General features: G+C 38.2%; 1 protein-coding gene and 1 long non-coding RNA gene across 4 annotated transcripts in view; one reads left to right on the top strand and one right to left on the bottom strand.

Moving 5' to 3' along the window:
- LOC128738164 (uncharacterized) overlaps positions 1 to 16,452 on the top strand; it is a 218,484-nt gene that overhangs the window by 193,465 nt on the left and 8,567 nt on the right. The gene's annotated exons all lie outside the window — the stretch shown is intronic.
- LOC128738159 (uncharacterized) lies at positions 6,276 to 9,136 on the bottom strand. 3 transcript variants are annotated; one of them, XM_053833070.1, is made up of 2 exons: positions 8,426 to 9,136; positions 6,276 to 8,366 (listed from the first exon to the last, which is right to left on the bottom strand). In XM_053833070.1, the coding sequence occupies exon 2, from the start codon at positions 7,724 to 7,726 to the stop codon at positions 6,386 to 6,388; it is 1,341 nt and encodes a 446-aa protein (XP_053689045.1). In that variant the 5' UTR covers positions 7,727 to 8,366; positions 8,426 to 9,136; the 3' UTR covers positions 6,276 to 6,385. The 3 variants fall into 3 exon arrangements, with proteins under 3 accessions (XP_053689045.1, XP_053689046.1, XP_053689047.1); XM_053833071.1 differs by having other exon boundaries at positions 6,276 to 8,533; positions 8,959 to 9,136; XM_053833072.1 differs by having other exon boundaries at positions 6,276 to 8,533; positions 9,122 to 9,131.

Below are 16,452 nucleotides of genomic sequence, written 5' to 3'. Positions count from 1 at the left end.
CACTTCTTTAGTCAGATTCTTTAACCGAGACTGTTGTTGTCTGGACGGTATGTATCTTCTCCCTCGGCGTGTCGTTATCCCTCGTCCAAGGCAACCAGCTCTGCTTGACACTTTGCGACTTACTACAATAGATTTGCTCAGCCAGATGAATTCTGTCGGGCTAAAGCCGCCAGAATTGTTATGATCGGGTGGCATAGTGGCGATACCACCACTGCTGGTAGCGCCGTAACCGTGTAACCAGCTCCCGCTGCCGGTGCGCGAAAACACACTACTTCTCGTGCCATCCACTGCTGCTTTTTGTTTTTTGGATGAAAAAAACTAAATCCGACCCGATGACAAATATACGTTCACAGACAGCGAGCAACTTAAAGTAGCGATAAGCTCAGGAAGCAGTACTATCTGCGTAAACTAATGACGGGGTGACACAAGTACTATTCCTCTGCGGTACTAGCACGAACCACTTCTGCTGTTAACTAATCACTGCTGCTGCTAACTAATCACATCTCTGCTAACTAACTCAACAATTGCACACAATGTTCGCAGCTCGCCGAAAGTTCTGGATTTTCAGTTTGCAGTGAATTTCACTCAGTAGCACCGCTCACCGTCGTCAATATTCAAGAGAAAAAAAACCTTTGCGTTGTGAGTGTGTTATTTTGCTGTTATTGCTGGTGGTACAAGCGAAATACATCAGCACAAATTGTTTAATTAATGTTTAACATGTGCAGAATAAATACTTCTAAAGCAATCTTATACAGCAGATGCCAAACATGATTTAAGAAACTACTCTTCAGCGCTTAAATGTATTTTAGCCCATTTTTGTTCCACGCTTGACAAACTTAAACAGGTAAATCCAGATCGGCTAAAAACTCGGCGCCTGTCATATGTCAGATTATCTCAGATGTGTTCGTCGGTGGCTTCCGACCGTCAGGATGTAAGTTCGAATCCGGATGAATGAAAAAAGTATAATGGCAGGCTTCATAAATGTTGAGTCAACTAACGATTTCCTACTAAGTCTCTCATTAAATTATAAAAATACGAATACAAAAGTGAACATGAAAATAGCGCAACCCACAAAAGAAAATAAAAGTACTTCCTGCATATTTTATTCTTTTTGCTTGTCTAAATGTTGAACTGCTGTGGAATAAACGTAGCTTCAGTGTCATTAGCAGCACCAAAACCAACTGTATAAGCATTGAACAGAGGTGTTTAGATATACTTTAAAAGCAGCTATACAGCATGTGCTGAATAAAAGCTGTCGGTGAAACGTTTAATAAGCAAAAATTGTTACATGCGTTGTATGTAACATTTATCAAAGTAGTAACATTGCATACGTTCAATTCCAAGGATGATTCGATCACTTTGACTCAATTTGGATTCATTTGACAGTACCGTCTCAGCCGAGCAATATTTGTTAAAATGATATATTGGATGTTTGTAGAACTAGTTATTATCTACAATTTTGCTGAAGAAAGTTTTGCTGTATCTCTTGTAGTTACTGTTCTACAATGCTAGTACCTCTTTAGTAACTAAATGAACTGTAGCGCTGTAACTACAAAAGATACAGCAAAACTTTGTTCAACAAAATTGTAGATAATAACTAGTTTTATAAATATCCGATATATCACTTTGTCAAATTTTGCTCGGCTGAGGCGGTACTCTCAAATGAACCCAAGTTGAGTCAAAGTGATCGAACCATGCCTGTTCAATTCTCAAAATATTGTGCATTCGAAGACAATTTAACAAAACCAAGAACACAAACTATTGCTTTCCTGCTACCTTACTGAAATTAAAGATTGTTTTTATTACCCATGGTTCTCCACGTTGAAGGGATTTTACCAATTCAATCCTATTTTATCAACAGCACATCTTTTCACTACACTTCTAATGACTAATGTCTAACGGTAGGCATGCGTATTCATACAGAGTCGTATTCTAACCGAACACTACAGCTGCAGCACATTTTTCCAACACAGATATCAAATTCGCCGAGGTTTAATCGTCTCGCAGTAAAGAATTTGCTATCTGTTGGGACGACGTGCTTGTGTCATTTTTTCTGGCACACTTCCCTAACACAGACATCAAATTGGACTAAGTTTAATCGCGTTCGTAAGAAATCTGTTGGCACGAGGGGGCTTTGTCCCTCTTTTTGGCGTACTTCCCATGCAAGGACATCAAAATGGTCTAGGTTGAACCGCGGTGTTAAGAAATCTTGTTGAAATGAGGAAACTGTCACTTGTTTTGGCTTACTTCCCAAGCACAGATATCAAACTGGTATAGGTTTAGATCATCGTAAAGAATCTTCCAACCAATCACGAAGTGAGAATTTTGGTAAAACATAGGTTCATTATTTTCAATTTTTCAATAGTTCAACATCAAGAATCCATACTTTTCTTCATTTGGGTCAATTCTTAGAAGATTTTCCGATCGATTGGTGTAAGAATATTGAAAATCGATCGGAAAACTGCTGAGCTATTAGCGCTCAAAACCTTTCATTTTTCGTGACGCTCGCATTTTTCGATTTTTCTGAATGACACCCTATCTCAAAACTTGCCGTAAGACGTAGTCCTACGTCAAAACATCAGCATTCGACAAAATATCGATTGGTGATCATCTCATGTCTCTCAGAGGCCGTATGATCGGTTCCGGGCCCGGGGAGGGTTTCTTTTCTGATTCAAGCACGGAACGGATTTCGGAGGAACTTGTCCGGGACCTGGAATCGGCCATATGGCCTCTGAGAGACATGACAGGATCGCCAATCGCTATTTTGTCGAGTGCTGATGTTTTTTAATATGCGACACGACATACTTTACTGATGCTGAAATGTCCCTTTATGGGAACCGGTTCCGGATTTATAGCGTCTCCCCGGATCCGGATAGCGCGCACCATGGCTCATAACTGCAGCAAAGTAACTGATATGTCCATAGTCGATGATATGTTTACAAAAATCAACAGATTTCAAACAAATTTTAAATATTTGGTAACTTTATCTAAAAAAGCCATGTCTCGGTTCCCCAAGGAACTCCGGAATAACTCCGGGACCATATGACATATAGCCATTATCTATAGATATTATAAAAATAGAAAATATTTTTGGCAAAATTCCCAAATTTGGTGAAAAAACTACAAGGTATACAGCCCTAAGGGTTGTACGAAAGGGTGACGTAGGACTATATCATCATCAGATCAAAGAATAATGTATACTGCATTTCTGGCATATGTATGTTTATAAGAATCTGTGAGTGCCATTGTTAAAGTGAATGTTTAAAAGAGAAGAGCGAAATATTCAGATTCAATTTTTCATTGAATGCAATGATGGCTTTGAAAATACGTGGACGGGGGTTCATAAGTACAACGCCTGCAACCTTTGAGACATAGAGATTTCTTTTAAAAATCACTTGTGTGCATCATAAAGGTTGATATGGTAATGAATTATCCTCCTACCACAGGGGTGAGGGGTCTCAAAGCATAAAATAAACAAATTCAAAATGAATTCATGCCTCCAAAAAACCCCACACGCCAAATTTGGTGCCATTTGCTTGATTAGTTCTCGAGTTATGAAGAAATTTGTATTTCATTTGTATTGGAGCGCCCCTTCTTAGAAAAAGAGGGGGTCTCAGTACACCGTAGAAAAACATCTTACAACCAAAAACCCCTACAAGCCAATTTTGGTTCGTTTTGCTTGCATAGTTCTAGAGTTATGAGGAAATTTGAATTCCATTTGTACGGGAGCCCCCCCCTCTTAGAAGGACAAGAGGTCTCAGTACACCGTAGAAAAATAATCCTGCCTTCTGAAACCCCCACATGCCAAATTTGGTTCCATTTGCTTGATTAGTTCTCGAGTTTTGAGGAAATTTGTGTTTCATTTGTATATATGTATATTTGTATAGTAAAAGGGGGGCTTTTACTCCCAGCTTAAGCTTGCTCTCTTACCCCCCTAAAAAATTGCTGGTTTATCTATCCAACGACATATAAATTGTTCAGTTTCGTTTAGTAGTTTAGTAGTTATTAGCATTTGAAATCTTTCATTCAAACGTTACACTTTTATTTTCGTTTTCACAAAGTGCTACCCAGTCTCAGTATAGTAAACAAAGACGTAGTCCTACCTCAAAATAATGAAAGATAAAAAAGTTATGGCCATTTTAGTGAATTTTGCGGTGCTAAAAATGATGTAGACCTTAGAGGGGTTAATACCGCAATAAAACCTTTATAAAATTCAAGTAAAACCAAGTGGCTTTAGAATTGTTACTTGGAATACGTTAGTTAAAGGATTTGTAACTTTATAACAATGCCATCCTATACGTGTTGTACAAAACACTACAGCGTGCGTAACCGAAGGTTAATAAAAATTGATGAAATTTATTCAAGAAAACTGAATCAATTAGAATGGCATTACAGGAAATTTTGCATAGTTCAAAAACCTACAAATTAGACATTTACTACGCAATGTATATGTTAAAGAATAATATTACCACTTACAACTTACTTTTACTTGCACTTACTCAAATTAGTAACAACTTACTGATACTTACTCAGCAATTTCATGAAAAAAGGATCTATCAAAATTTATAAGTGCTCCTATTTTGTTCAAATTTTGTAAACTTATTCAATTCAATTTCCAAAAAAAAAAATGTAAACAAACACACTACGCAACGTTAACGTAGATGAAGACCGTATAACAAAGGTTCCTTTCACCATTAGGTGGAATAAATTGGGTTTTTAACCCTCCGTTGCTCGCGCTGTTGTATTTTGTACAACGACTGTGAACCGTTAACTTTATCTCGGTATATCTCGGGATTCCAGTAATGAAGAAAATTATTCTTTTCGGCAAAGTTGATCCGCAGACCAAAATCTTTCAAACGATGGAAAAGTTTCATAAGTTTTTCACCAAGTGGCATTAGTATTCGAGTGAATTCTATTAGGTTTTAGCATGCCTATAAATCGAAGTTGGCGAAGTAACGAAAGGTTAAGTATGCATGCTAGCGAAAAAATAGTCTTTAGAGAAAATGTGCAGTTTACCATATTGAATAACTTTGTAGAAATCTCCAAGGAGATTTGTAAACAAGATGCCAGCGTGAGACAAAAGAAACAAGGAAAAATAGACCGGCTAGAAAAGTAAAGGTTTGTCTTCCTTTCAAGCGAAATGAAATTTGGCTGTCAAACAAGTACCTAACAATAACGGTTGTAAAGGGTAATGACCCGTGTTCGCAGTAAACTACGGCTGGAACAATTATCTCAGAGTAAGCATAGTATCTACCTAGTAGTGTGTAGCCAATACATTGTAAAGTAACATAATTTTACTATTTTCAACTCCAAAATATTGGATGAATTTTTACTTGAAATCCCTTTACAGTTTGGGATGCCTTATTTATTTAGCTGGGAGTAGCTCAAGGGAGGAGGAAGCAAATCGTTGTTTGGTGTCATCTGTATGGCATCTGTATGGACACAAAAGAGAAAATTAAAGGTTATATCAATTTCATTATAGCTGAAAAAGCAAAGCCTGAGAGCTACATTCCGTTATCGAAACTTGACCTTCAGTTCTCATATTTAACTCATATTTAACAGACTTCGCAGCCAGCTGTTAGAATACAGGACAATTACGGAGCTCCTATTGACTCTATAACAGCCTCTCCCAGCTGAGATACGTTAGAGCTGCAATAATTTTTTCTTTTGTGCAATTCATATAAAATTATTGTGCAAAACACAACAACGCGAGTACTCGAGTGTTAAAATGGGATAAAAAATAACCCCCGATACGTGATTGGTAAGGTTGAACAGTGAGGTTTATTGCGTAATAATCGCTCTTGTAAATAAAATTCGACTTGTCTATAAAAAGATTTGCTAAAATAGTTCTCTGAAATGTCACCCGTAGGAAGCACCATTTCACAAACAATGCCTTTTTTGCTTTCACTAAAGTGCTAATACAGCTCACTTTTGCTTCTAATAAGTTCTCTAATTGGGTATTTGTCAAACAAGGGTGGGGAAGCACAAGTAGTTTCTATTTATTTCAGTTGTCCAATAATATTCTGTATTTCAAAAGGATTTTTATTTCGTTCGATATATTTCGAACTTGTTGTTTTGCTCATTTTATGTTGCTGGCGGAATGAAGAATACCATCCAGGAGTGGGAGGAGTGCATGTTTAACTCATCAAACAAGCCAAAACAACTCTACACCTAAACCAATCACCCGTGGATAACGTGGATAACGTAGATTGTGAAATTAATTAAATATAATGCACAACACAAAGATTGAAATCAATAGGTTTTTATTTGTACATATTTGCGTTAATCATTTGATTTATCATACGACAGTGCTTAACGTAAGCAATAATAAGAAAGAAACAAACGTAATCAATCTAAACTAAATTAACATATCATGGCACATGATTTAGAAAGACCCGTTCAGTTCGAAGTATTTCTCACGAATTTCCGAAAAGTGGAACCTCTGATAGCTTTCCACCTTCATCGGTTTCCGTTCTTTGGTAGCGGCAGCCACACTATCGAAACCTTTAACAATCAGCACACGTATTTTGGCGAAATGGGCAATCACTTGTTTGTTCGATGGCATAAGTCGTTTGGCCAGCTTGGTAGCTTGATCAATCTGATCCAAGGCCATATCGAATCTCCCGGTGGTTTGAGATCGCAAATAGAATCCATATGCCAAATAACCCTGGATGATTGGCACGTGCGGAGTAAGTCGACCGTACAGCTTGATGGTAACATCCAGCAGCTCCATGAATGTTGAAACGGCTTCCGATACTGCATTCATTTTCATCAGACACTGTCCGTAAGTATGAAGGACATCTGCGTACAAGCGGTGCTGGTTTCCAAAATGCGTTCGAGCTCGCTGAATGGCCTGACTGATCAGCATGCTTCCCAGATCGTAGCGCTGCTTGGAAAAGCAATATAAAGCTTCCAGCTGAAGTACCTCTATGATGTGCTCAGCGGCCGTAGAATCGGTGATCATGTCCATTGTTTTCAGAGCCCATTCGTGGCATGTTTCAAATTGTTCAGCGCGATAGTGATGGTTGGCCACCTCGAGGTACGCCTTGACTAGAAGATCATCATCGGTTATATTCTCAACCAACGAAAGTAGTTTATTGCAAGTTTCATTGGCCTGCGCAGTCATGCAGCCACCCTTGGATCTTAACAAGAGTTGGGTGCAATCCAGTTCAAGCTCTCTATGAAAGCGGTTGTCGACAATTAATGAGATCATGCCTTCCGCAATAGTTAACACGTTTACGCTGGATCGGGCCCAGCCAGCTTCAAGCAAATATTTGCCCAGTTTCAGTGCGCCCAGAAGACGCCTCATGAAATCGGGCGTGTCTTTCCCCAAAGGCTCCTTCTGCACCATATCACAATAATTTTTTGCCAGCACAGGAAGTACCGGCTCTCCGCTTAAACCTGCTTCCCGCAGACATTGGTCCACGATCAACTGGTTGGTGTTGTGGCCGGTGAAAATTCTCATGAATAACACCGGATCCGACAGCGCCTCCCGAAGCACATCTCTTAGCGCCGGATATTTGCACATCTCCTCGAAGATATTAACAAGCGCTGCCGTCGGCAAAAATTGCAGCTCTGAAATACGCTTTCCATTCTGATTGTTGCGGTTAACCTCAGCTACAAACACTTTCACGCACTCCTGATACAAGGACGGCGCATTTGCCGGCACTATCCGGATGCCACTGAATCGGGCTTTATGGAAGGTATTAAATATTTTCGAAACCATTATTGTTTCTGGCGGTAACGTCTCTTAACTTTTCCTATCTTCTTTTATCCTTGAACTTTTAGGAAATCATTGACTGTTAAGTCTCACTCTGTTGGCGTATTCTCTCGCGATCACGATCGAACGATCTAAATGGTTTCACGATTGCTGTTGAACTGTCTCATTCGGGTCCGAAGTCACTCTATATATATAAAAACCGGCCGGTTAGGTATGTGTATAGCTTCGCACGTACACACCAGCATCTCGCCTCGCCTATTGTAAATACCGTAGGTAGTCAAGCAAGTTTCCTATCATCATCGTGCATCGAACATTCAGCGCAGTTAGCGAGCTCTCTCTTTTGGCCTTCCTTTCGTAAACAAGATCATCGGTCGATCGCCGCAGCAGCATCTCCCGGTCAGCTGCTGGATCGGACGAGAAATTTTCTCCTCCTACAGACGAGCCTCCGAAGCGTAATGCTTGCCACGAGCTGACCGCATGCTCCGGATGGACGAACGGGGACGAGGGATGAATGTCAAGTAGGAAGGTCTCGCAGCACAGCTCAGTTCAGCATCTCGGATAGACTGGTAGCGAAAGCAATTTGCAAGGATTTTCCATATCATTCCACTGGAGAATTGATTGAATAAGCACTCGAATCGTCAAACTACTGCGAAGAACCAACATTTAATAGAAACGTTTTAAATTGTACATACAAACAGTATATACTCAGTTGATACGGTTCATGTATAAATCCAGCCAAACAGCCAGCCTGTATTTGCCACCTCCTCGCCCGGCTGATCCGGCTTCAGCACGACAATGTTTGCCTGTTTATCGCTGCGGAAAGCAAAATATAAGCAAGAGGTGATTTTCTGCGATTTGCGTCGTATGAAATATTTGCTTAACATTTACTGAAGAACTTAAATATTTGTTCAGCTGCGTAATAATACACCGAAATTTCGTTTCCTTACTGCTTTGAACTTGTTTTGAACCTTGACCCAAATAGAAACTCTGTACGGATTTATTTAAAACCGAAGAATTGCAATCGAAAAAAAATTAATGGTAATTCTGATAGACTTTCTGTACGAAAACTATTGATTTAAATCAATATAATTTCATCTTGAAGTTGGAAGCAGCTCATTGTGGGGTGTTATTTCTTGTTTTACAGTTGGCCAATACAAAATGCGACGAAATAATTCTAGCAATGACCTTGTCGAAATAAGCCAAACCATAATTAATATCAGTTTTTTCTGCAACACTACCATGTCTATCCTATTATATCAGCATTCTTTTGTAATAATTTGTTTTAAGCCTTTTGCATTCGCAACGATAAGTAGATTGGATTGAATGACGACATTTCTCCACTTTGTGGCATCATGGACAACCGATCTCCTGTGCACGGCGACTTATATGTAAAACAATTACTTATTCAAAGTGTCATTGTTATCGACTGGCCGCTGCGTGGGTTCACTTCTCGCACAGCAGTTCACTCCGAATCCGAAACTGTATTTCTCGATGCCACCGAATGCTTTCAGATTGCTAGATTTTCTCAGCCGACGGCCAACGCTCGCTGGGGAATACTGGCGGCGCAGACTCGATCTCAGATATGTATTATGAATATTGTTTATTCATTAGTGACCGGTTTTTCTCCTAGTACCCAGTCAGAACTGGTAGTAATCTCTCGGCTGTTTAAATTGAATAATAAATTATTCTGTCTGCTTCCCTCAGCGAGCGCTTACTAACAGCATCCACCGCACAGTAAGATCTGACTAAAAATTTACCCTTCCCATAACTCTAGTGATAGAAACTCGATGACAGCATTGAAAAGTTGCACCTGATCCGGTGCCCTACTATGCACACTGTCGCAAAGTTTGACAATGGAATCATCTAAGTTCACGATTTGCCGCGTAACGAGCCAACTGTCTAGACGAGGTCAGCCCTTGAAAGTCGCTTAATGCAACGTTCGTCGCTTGATGCTAGAACGATTAGCATGTCATTTCCGTAGTTACGATTGCCTTAACTAGATTTAAATATAAGTAAAAAGCTGTTACTAAAATTTCAGAAAACAAACTTCTGCTCTGTTTGGTTGTCAAAAATATATACTAAAACACAATGCACTTTGCTTAAAAACAGATAATATTCGCCATTGAGAGAGATTTGAACTACTTTCTCACCCATTCGATGTCGTTCATCGTGTTAATTTTACAAGAAATTAGCTATTGTTACTAAAGAAACTGACTAAAGAAAAGACATTGGAGCTCAGTCACTCGCGGCCTCCTGTCATCATTAAACCTGATTTGCTCAACGATGATTGTTGTGCGTGACTCTGTTCAAAGTTGCTAGGAAAAGTTCGAACAATATTTTTTCGAGTTCAACATTTAGGCGATTTTATGAACCGTACGATACAAATTTGATTGCCTGGTGTTTTCGTTAGGCAGCACGGATCGATTTCGTGATGAAACGATGGTATTTGTTGCCGTTCGCTTGCAGTCATTATTTTCTGCCGCGTACATCGACTGATACTCCACAAGTTTTCGAGCAAAAGATTCAGAAGGTTTCATCGAGATTCATGCGCACTTGGTTTCGACGAACGGAAAATGAGTTACCTGTCACTTCTTTAGTCAGTTTCTTTAATTGTTACAGCTATAGCTTCGCCCTACACTCAATGTTCCTTCTTCGCTTTTGGCAAGGGCACGATAAAGGGTAAGCATTACCTGACATAACTCAGCTGCGAAAAGTCACGTACGCAGGTCCAGCTTCAGCTGTGAGCTCCAGAATTTTTACCGATTATGCTTAGGTACTTCTAGATAAGTTCTGCCTAACTATTTGGCATGTTTCAGTAATATATGTACCTAAAAACCTTGTGTTGTGTTGTGCTGTTGTCTGATTTTTATCATTCAATTATTTAAATTAATTTATCTGCCTAATGCTCGCCTTGTGCATAAACTTTCGCTCAAATTCAAAGTTCCTCCTTCTCCACCTCCTGTTTTTGGTACGAGCGGCAAGTTCTACCTGCCAATCTACCATACCAGAGCTGTGAAATGTCACGTACGCACATCAAATGCGAAGTGCTCCCGAATTTTTCTACCGATTATAGGTATTTATGTCCAGACGAATTCAGCCAGACTGTTTTCTAATTGTAGTATTTGTAAATTTTGGATAAGTAAATATTGTTGTTGGCTAAATTTATCCCAAAAGATGCGCCATTTAATTCTTCAAGTACATTTATATCGTTATTACAGTTTAAGTAATTTGACTTCTCCTTTGTTAAACTCTGACTGAAGATGATACCAATACAAAATAGCCCAGTAACCTGAAACAATTTTAAGTCCTATTTAAAAATGTAAAAAAATGTACACGTTTTATGGTAACTTCAACCCGTATTTTAAAACTTTCTACGTATTTGGAAAAATAAACATTTCAAGGCAGCTAATCTTCGAGAACACCTCTGAAAGTAACATCTTGCAGTGAATCATCTATAGATCCCTGGATCATAAATAAGAAAAAAAGTATTTCATAATATAATAATACCGGGGGCTTCTCTCAATGTTTTATAATGAATCTGTGGATTTCCCCACAAATTTATTAAAATAATTTATCACACTAATCCTCGTCGCACGCTTAACCGTCAGGTCAAGATAAGCTTAAGAATTTTCCATCTCTTTTGGGCATATTCTACCTGCCAATCTATCATACCACAGCTGCGGAAAGTCACGTACGCACATCCAGCTCAATGTGGTTAGATATTTTTCTACCGTTTATAGATATTAATATCTAGATGACTGTTTTCTTATTTTTTTATATTGTGAAAAAAATCCTCGTAACATTTTGTGTACTAAAATTAAAAGGTTATTATCTTTTGGTTTCATTTTGGTCTACACTAAACTAAGCACAAGTCAACTTGGTGGAACTGTAATAACGGCTTTGTCCGTAATTAAAATTATCAAAAGATGTTTAAATTCCCAGGACAAAGACGCACCTTTCAGCATAAATCTAGTCAACAACAATATTTACCAATGGAAAGTTTTTAAAAAACTAAAAAGTTAGAAAACAGTCGGGTCGAACTCGTCTAGACATAAGTATCTATAAACGGCAGTTAAATGCCGGACCACATTGAACTGGATGTGCGTACGTGACTTTTCGCAACTGTGCTATGGCAGATTGATAGGTAGAAGCAGCTCAAAAGGGAAGGAAAAACTACGAACTTGCCCTGACCTGAAGGTTAACCATACGACGAGGGTTATGACAATAAATTAGTTTAAATAATTTGTGCGAAAATTATTAGACAACACCAGTACAAGTTACTAGTTAACACTAAACAGAGGCTCAAGTTATTTTCAGTGATTACATGCTTGAAGCTTTTTTAACAGAGGCAAATTTTTTATTATAAAACATTTTTTTGAGAAGCCACCGTTATTATGGATCATAACATAAATAGGCTAGCCAGACGTTCCGGATTTGGATGGCCTGTCCTGAATGACTAAGTGGCATCCAAATCCGAGGCTGTCCTACGAAATCCGAGACTTCTGGTCGGCCTGTTTATGGATCATCTAAAATAATATCGGTTGCTTCTAAAAAAAACTGTTTTTAAAATGAAAAATATGCATTGGTAAGCAAAAGCCTTCAAGTAATCACAAAAACTAACTAGAAAAGCTACTATTTGCTGTTAACTAATAACTTCGGCTGGCGTTGTCTAACAATTTTCCCACAAATTATTTAAACTAATTTATTGCCCTACCCCTAATCCTCGTCGTACGCTTAACCTTCAGGTGAGGTCAAGTTCGTAATTTTTCCTTCTCTTTGAGCAACTTCTACCTGTCAATCTACCATACCACAGCTGCGAAAAGTCACGTACGCACATCCAGTTCAATGTGGTCCGGAATTTTGCTACCATTTAAAGATTCTTATATGTCGATGTAGATTTACAGACAAATTCAATATGACCGGTAGCATTTCACTGACACCTTTAGCTTTTAATTGGCATTATAAAAATCAATCAAACCGCGATACTTTGTGGGATAACTAGTCATTTGGGACAAGTCGTCCAAATCCGATGCTGTCCCGTAAAATTCGGAACGTCTGGTCAGCCTGATGGCTTCTCAAAAAAATGTGTTTATAATGAAAAATATGCATCGATTGGAAAAAAAAAACTTTAAGTTATTAATAAAAATAACTTCAAAATTTTCTAGTAATAACTTCATCTAGTGTTGCCTAATAATTTTCCCACAAATTATTTAAACTAATTTATTATCCTAATCCTCGTCGTACGCCTAATCTTCCGGTCAGGTTAAGCTCAAAGTTTTCCTTTCCATTTTGAACAACTTCTACCTGTCAATCTACCATACCATAGCTGCGAGAAGTCACGTACGCACGTCCAGTTCAACGTGCTATGGAATTTTGCTACCGTTTAAAGCTACTTAAGTATAGACGACTGTTTTCTTGATTTCCTTGAAAAACCCTCGGCGATTTTCAGGAAAATTCTGTGTGGCCGGGAGCATTTCTCTGGCGCCTCTAAATTTAACTGGCCTGATAAAAATCATTGTGGAGTACTTGAGGGACACTTAGTCATTCGTGACAAGGCATACAAATCCGCGACTAATCCATGAAATCTGGGACGTCTGATGAGACTGTCTATATAATAATATCGGCGGTTTCTCAAAAAATTGTTTTCAAAATGAAAACAGGAATTAGTAAGCAATAGCCTTCAAATAATCACTACAAATAACTTGAAGAGCTTCTATTTAGTGTTAATTAATAACTTGAACTGGTGTTGTCTAATAGTATTTCCACAAATTATTTAAACTGATTTATTGCCCTGATCCTCGTCGTACGTTTAGCCTTCAGGTCAGGTAAAGTTCAAAGTTTTTCCTTCTCTTTTGAGCAACTTCTACCTATCAATCTGCCATAGCGCAGTTGCGAAAAGTCACGTACGCACATCCAGCTCAATGCGCTACGAAATTTGGCAACCGTTTAAAGGTACTTAGTGTTTATTTCTAATTCCCGTGGTAGTAAGTAATGCCATTCTAATTTTCATCATTTGTTGGATGGATTTAATGAATACTCCAAACGTTTTTGTGCTGATTTGACTAAAACACACTTACCTTCCGATCCGTGAACTTTGAAATCACTGAAAAGCGATTATTAAAGCATATTATTGAAATTACGCAACTGACTTTGTTTCTTAAATTCGTCGTACCGTTTTGAAATCCGTCCATCAAAATTTTTCATCGCCCAAACTAAAAGTCACGACAATGTTTACGAAGCTAACGCGCATGTATTTATGTAGGACGGCATGACAAATGTTATTCTGCAAAATTTCTGCAGGTCAGGCAAGTTTTCCGTGAGTTATTTTCATTTATGAATGACGGAAATTAAAACGATTTGTCGACATTTTCTTTTTCGTCGCACGAAAAAATTTGGCTGGTAGGACTTCTTAATGATAAAAGCATTTGAATAGATCTCAGCTCACTTTGTTTGGTCACGTATGATAGACAACAAACTAAAATGTTAGGGTATAACTAGTTTTGCATTGTGTTGGATAGGACGGGAATAGGCAATTACGACGAAGCAGCAACATATACCCTATGTCTAGACGGGATCGACTTAATTGTTTCCTAACTTTTTAATTTTTATAAATTTTATGCTGAATTTATGCTGAAAAGGTGCTGAAGGTGCTGAAAAAGTTTTTTCATATCAAGAAAGGGTCTCGATTTTGGCACGGTTTCGAGTTTAGCAACATAGGCGACACGTATTTGTTGCCAAATTCGAAATCCAACTGTATTTAAATTAATTCATTACCCTAATCCACTTCTTACACTTAAGCTGCCGGTCAAGTTCAAGTTTGTCCATTCTCTTTTGCGTACAAATGAAGTGCAAATATTACCTGTCAATCTACCATGCCACAGCTGCGAAAAGTCACGTACGCATATCCAGTTCGTTGTACTTCCGAATTATTTTTGTTATCGATTATAGATTTAGTGCCACAGGCAGCGATGCCAATCTTACAGACATTAGTGCATGCATAAATGTAGGACCCTATCATTTTCTCCATGCAGTATTTTATTTTCTCAGTCTAATTTTTTGTGTAACAAAAATAGTTAGTGGAGTACTTTAAGCTTAAGCAACATTAGTGAAACCAGAATTCACAGGAACTGAAATAATTGATGGGTCCCAAATTTATGCATGCTCAAATGTCTGGAAGGTTGACATCGCTGGCCACAGGCGCCACTTCTGCGAGGCGAGTGACGTGACGGCCCAAATTTTAATGCACTGCAATTCACATTTACTGCAGTGCCATTCGTATCGAGTCATAGGCCACGAAAGATTCCTCTGGAAACTCTCATGTCATTCGACTCGACTCCGGTAATAGAGAACGATAGGTACGCAAATGCTAGCGAATTAAAATTTGCCATGTCACGTCACTCACCTCGCAAAATAAGTGTGAATCTATACCTATAAAAATGGATTTCTGTCTGTCCGTATGTTCCTTATAGAATTGAAAACTACTTAACCGATCGACGTGAAAATTTGCATGTAGGGGGTTTTGGGGCCAGGGAAGGTTCTTATGATGGTTAGAGACTTCTCCCGCCACTAAGAAGGAGGGCTCCCATACAAATGAAACACAAATTTCTGCATAACTCGAGAATTAATCAAGCAAATAGAACAAAATTTGACATGTGGGTGTTTTTGGAGACAAGAAATTTTTCTATGGTGAATTGAGACCCCTCTCCTCTTTAGAAGGGAAATAATGACCCCTCTCCCCTTTAAGAGGGGAGGCTCCTATACATATGAAATACAAATTTCCTCATAACTCGAGAACTAATTAATCAAATGGAACCATATTTGACATGTGGGTGTTTTTGAGGCATACATTTTTTCTATGATGAATTAGGACCCCTTACCTTTTTAGGAGGGGGGGCTCTCATACAAATGAAATACAAATATCCTCATAACTAGAGAACTAATCAAACAAATGGAACCAAATTTGGCATGTGGGGGGTTTTGGAGGCAGGAATTTTTTTATGATGGTTTGAGACCCCTCACCCCTGTTATAGGGGGATAAGGACTCTCATACAAATAAAACAGACATTTTTGAGTAACTCAAAAACTAATCGAACTCGAGAAATTTTAGACTCTTTCATAAAACATTAGTCAATAACAAGACCACTAAAAACTATCAATACTCCCCAAAAACTTGAGATTGTGACAAAGGTCATCCGAGATTCACGATTTATGTACAACACAGTTTAATTTGTGGAAATACGAAGTTTGTCGGGTCAGCTAGTTATACATAAAATCGTATTAGCTTTACAGAAATATGTTTTCGCTCTTTCTTTGTTAATTCTAAAATAACTAAAAATAACGTCGTAGATTTTTTGTCACTAAAGTATAATAAGTTTTAAGAATTAGAAACTTTAGAATTTTCCACCATCGTGAAAAAAATTGTGAAAAAAAAACTTTTCCCCAATTCAAGAATCTGTAGAATAAAAAGTGTTCATATTGTTCATATATATTGATAAAAATACTTTTTTTTAATAAGTGCTGAAACCTGTGTTTTTCTCGGATGTAAGTAAGGTCTAGAATCAAAAACAAAATTTTTCAGCAAAAATTAAACAAGATGAACCAGCCCACCACAGAAAATCTCGAAAATGAAGAGAAAAAAAACATTATTTTACAGGATAATTATAACTTACTATTTGAGCCCGAACCTTACGAGCCGGAAAACATAAATGTCTGTTCAGAATTCAGAAAACGGC

The sequence above is a fragment of the Sabethes cyaneus genome, chromosome 2 (assembly GCF_943734655.1).
Source record: "Sabethes cyaneus chromosome 2, idSabCyanKW18_F2, whole genome shotgun sequence".
NCBI lineage: Eukaryota > Metazoa > Arthropoda > Insecta > Diptera > Culicidae > Sabethes > Sabethes cyaneus.
This window is presented reverse-complemented; position numbering and strand designations above follow the sequence as displayed.

Bases quoted from the DNA above. Each gene is read 5' to 3' on its own strand.
- LOC128738159 (XM_053833070.1), bottom strand. From the start codon at position 7,726: ATGGTTTCGAAAATATTTAATACCTTCCATAAAGCCCGATTCAGTGGC.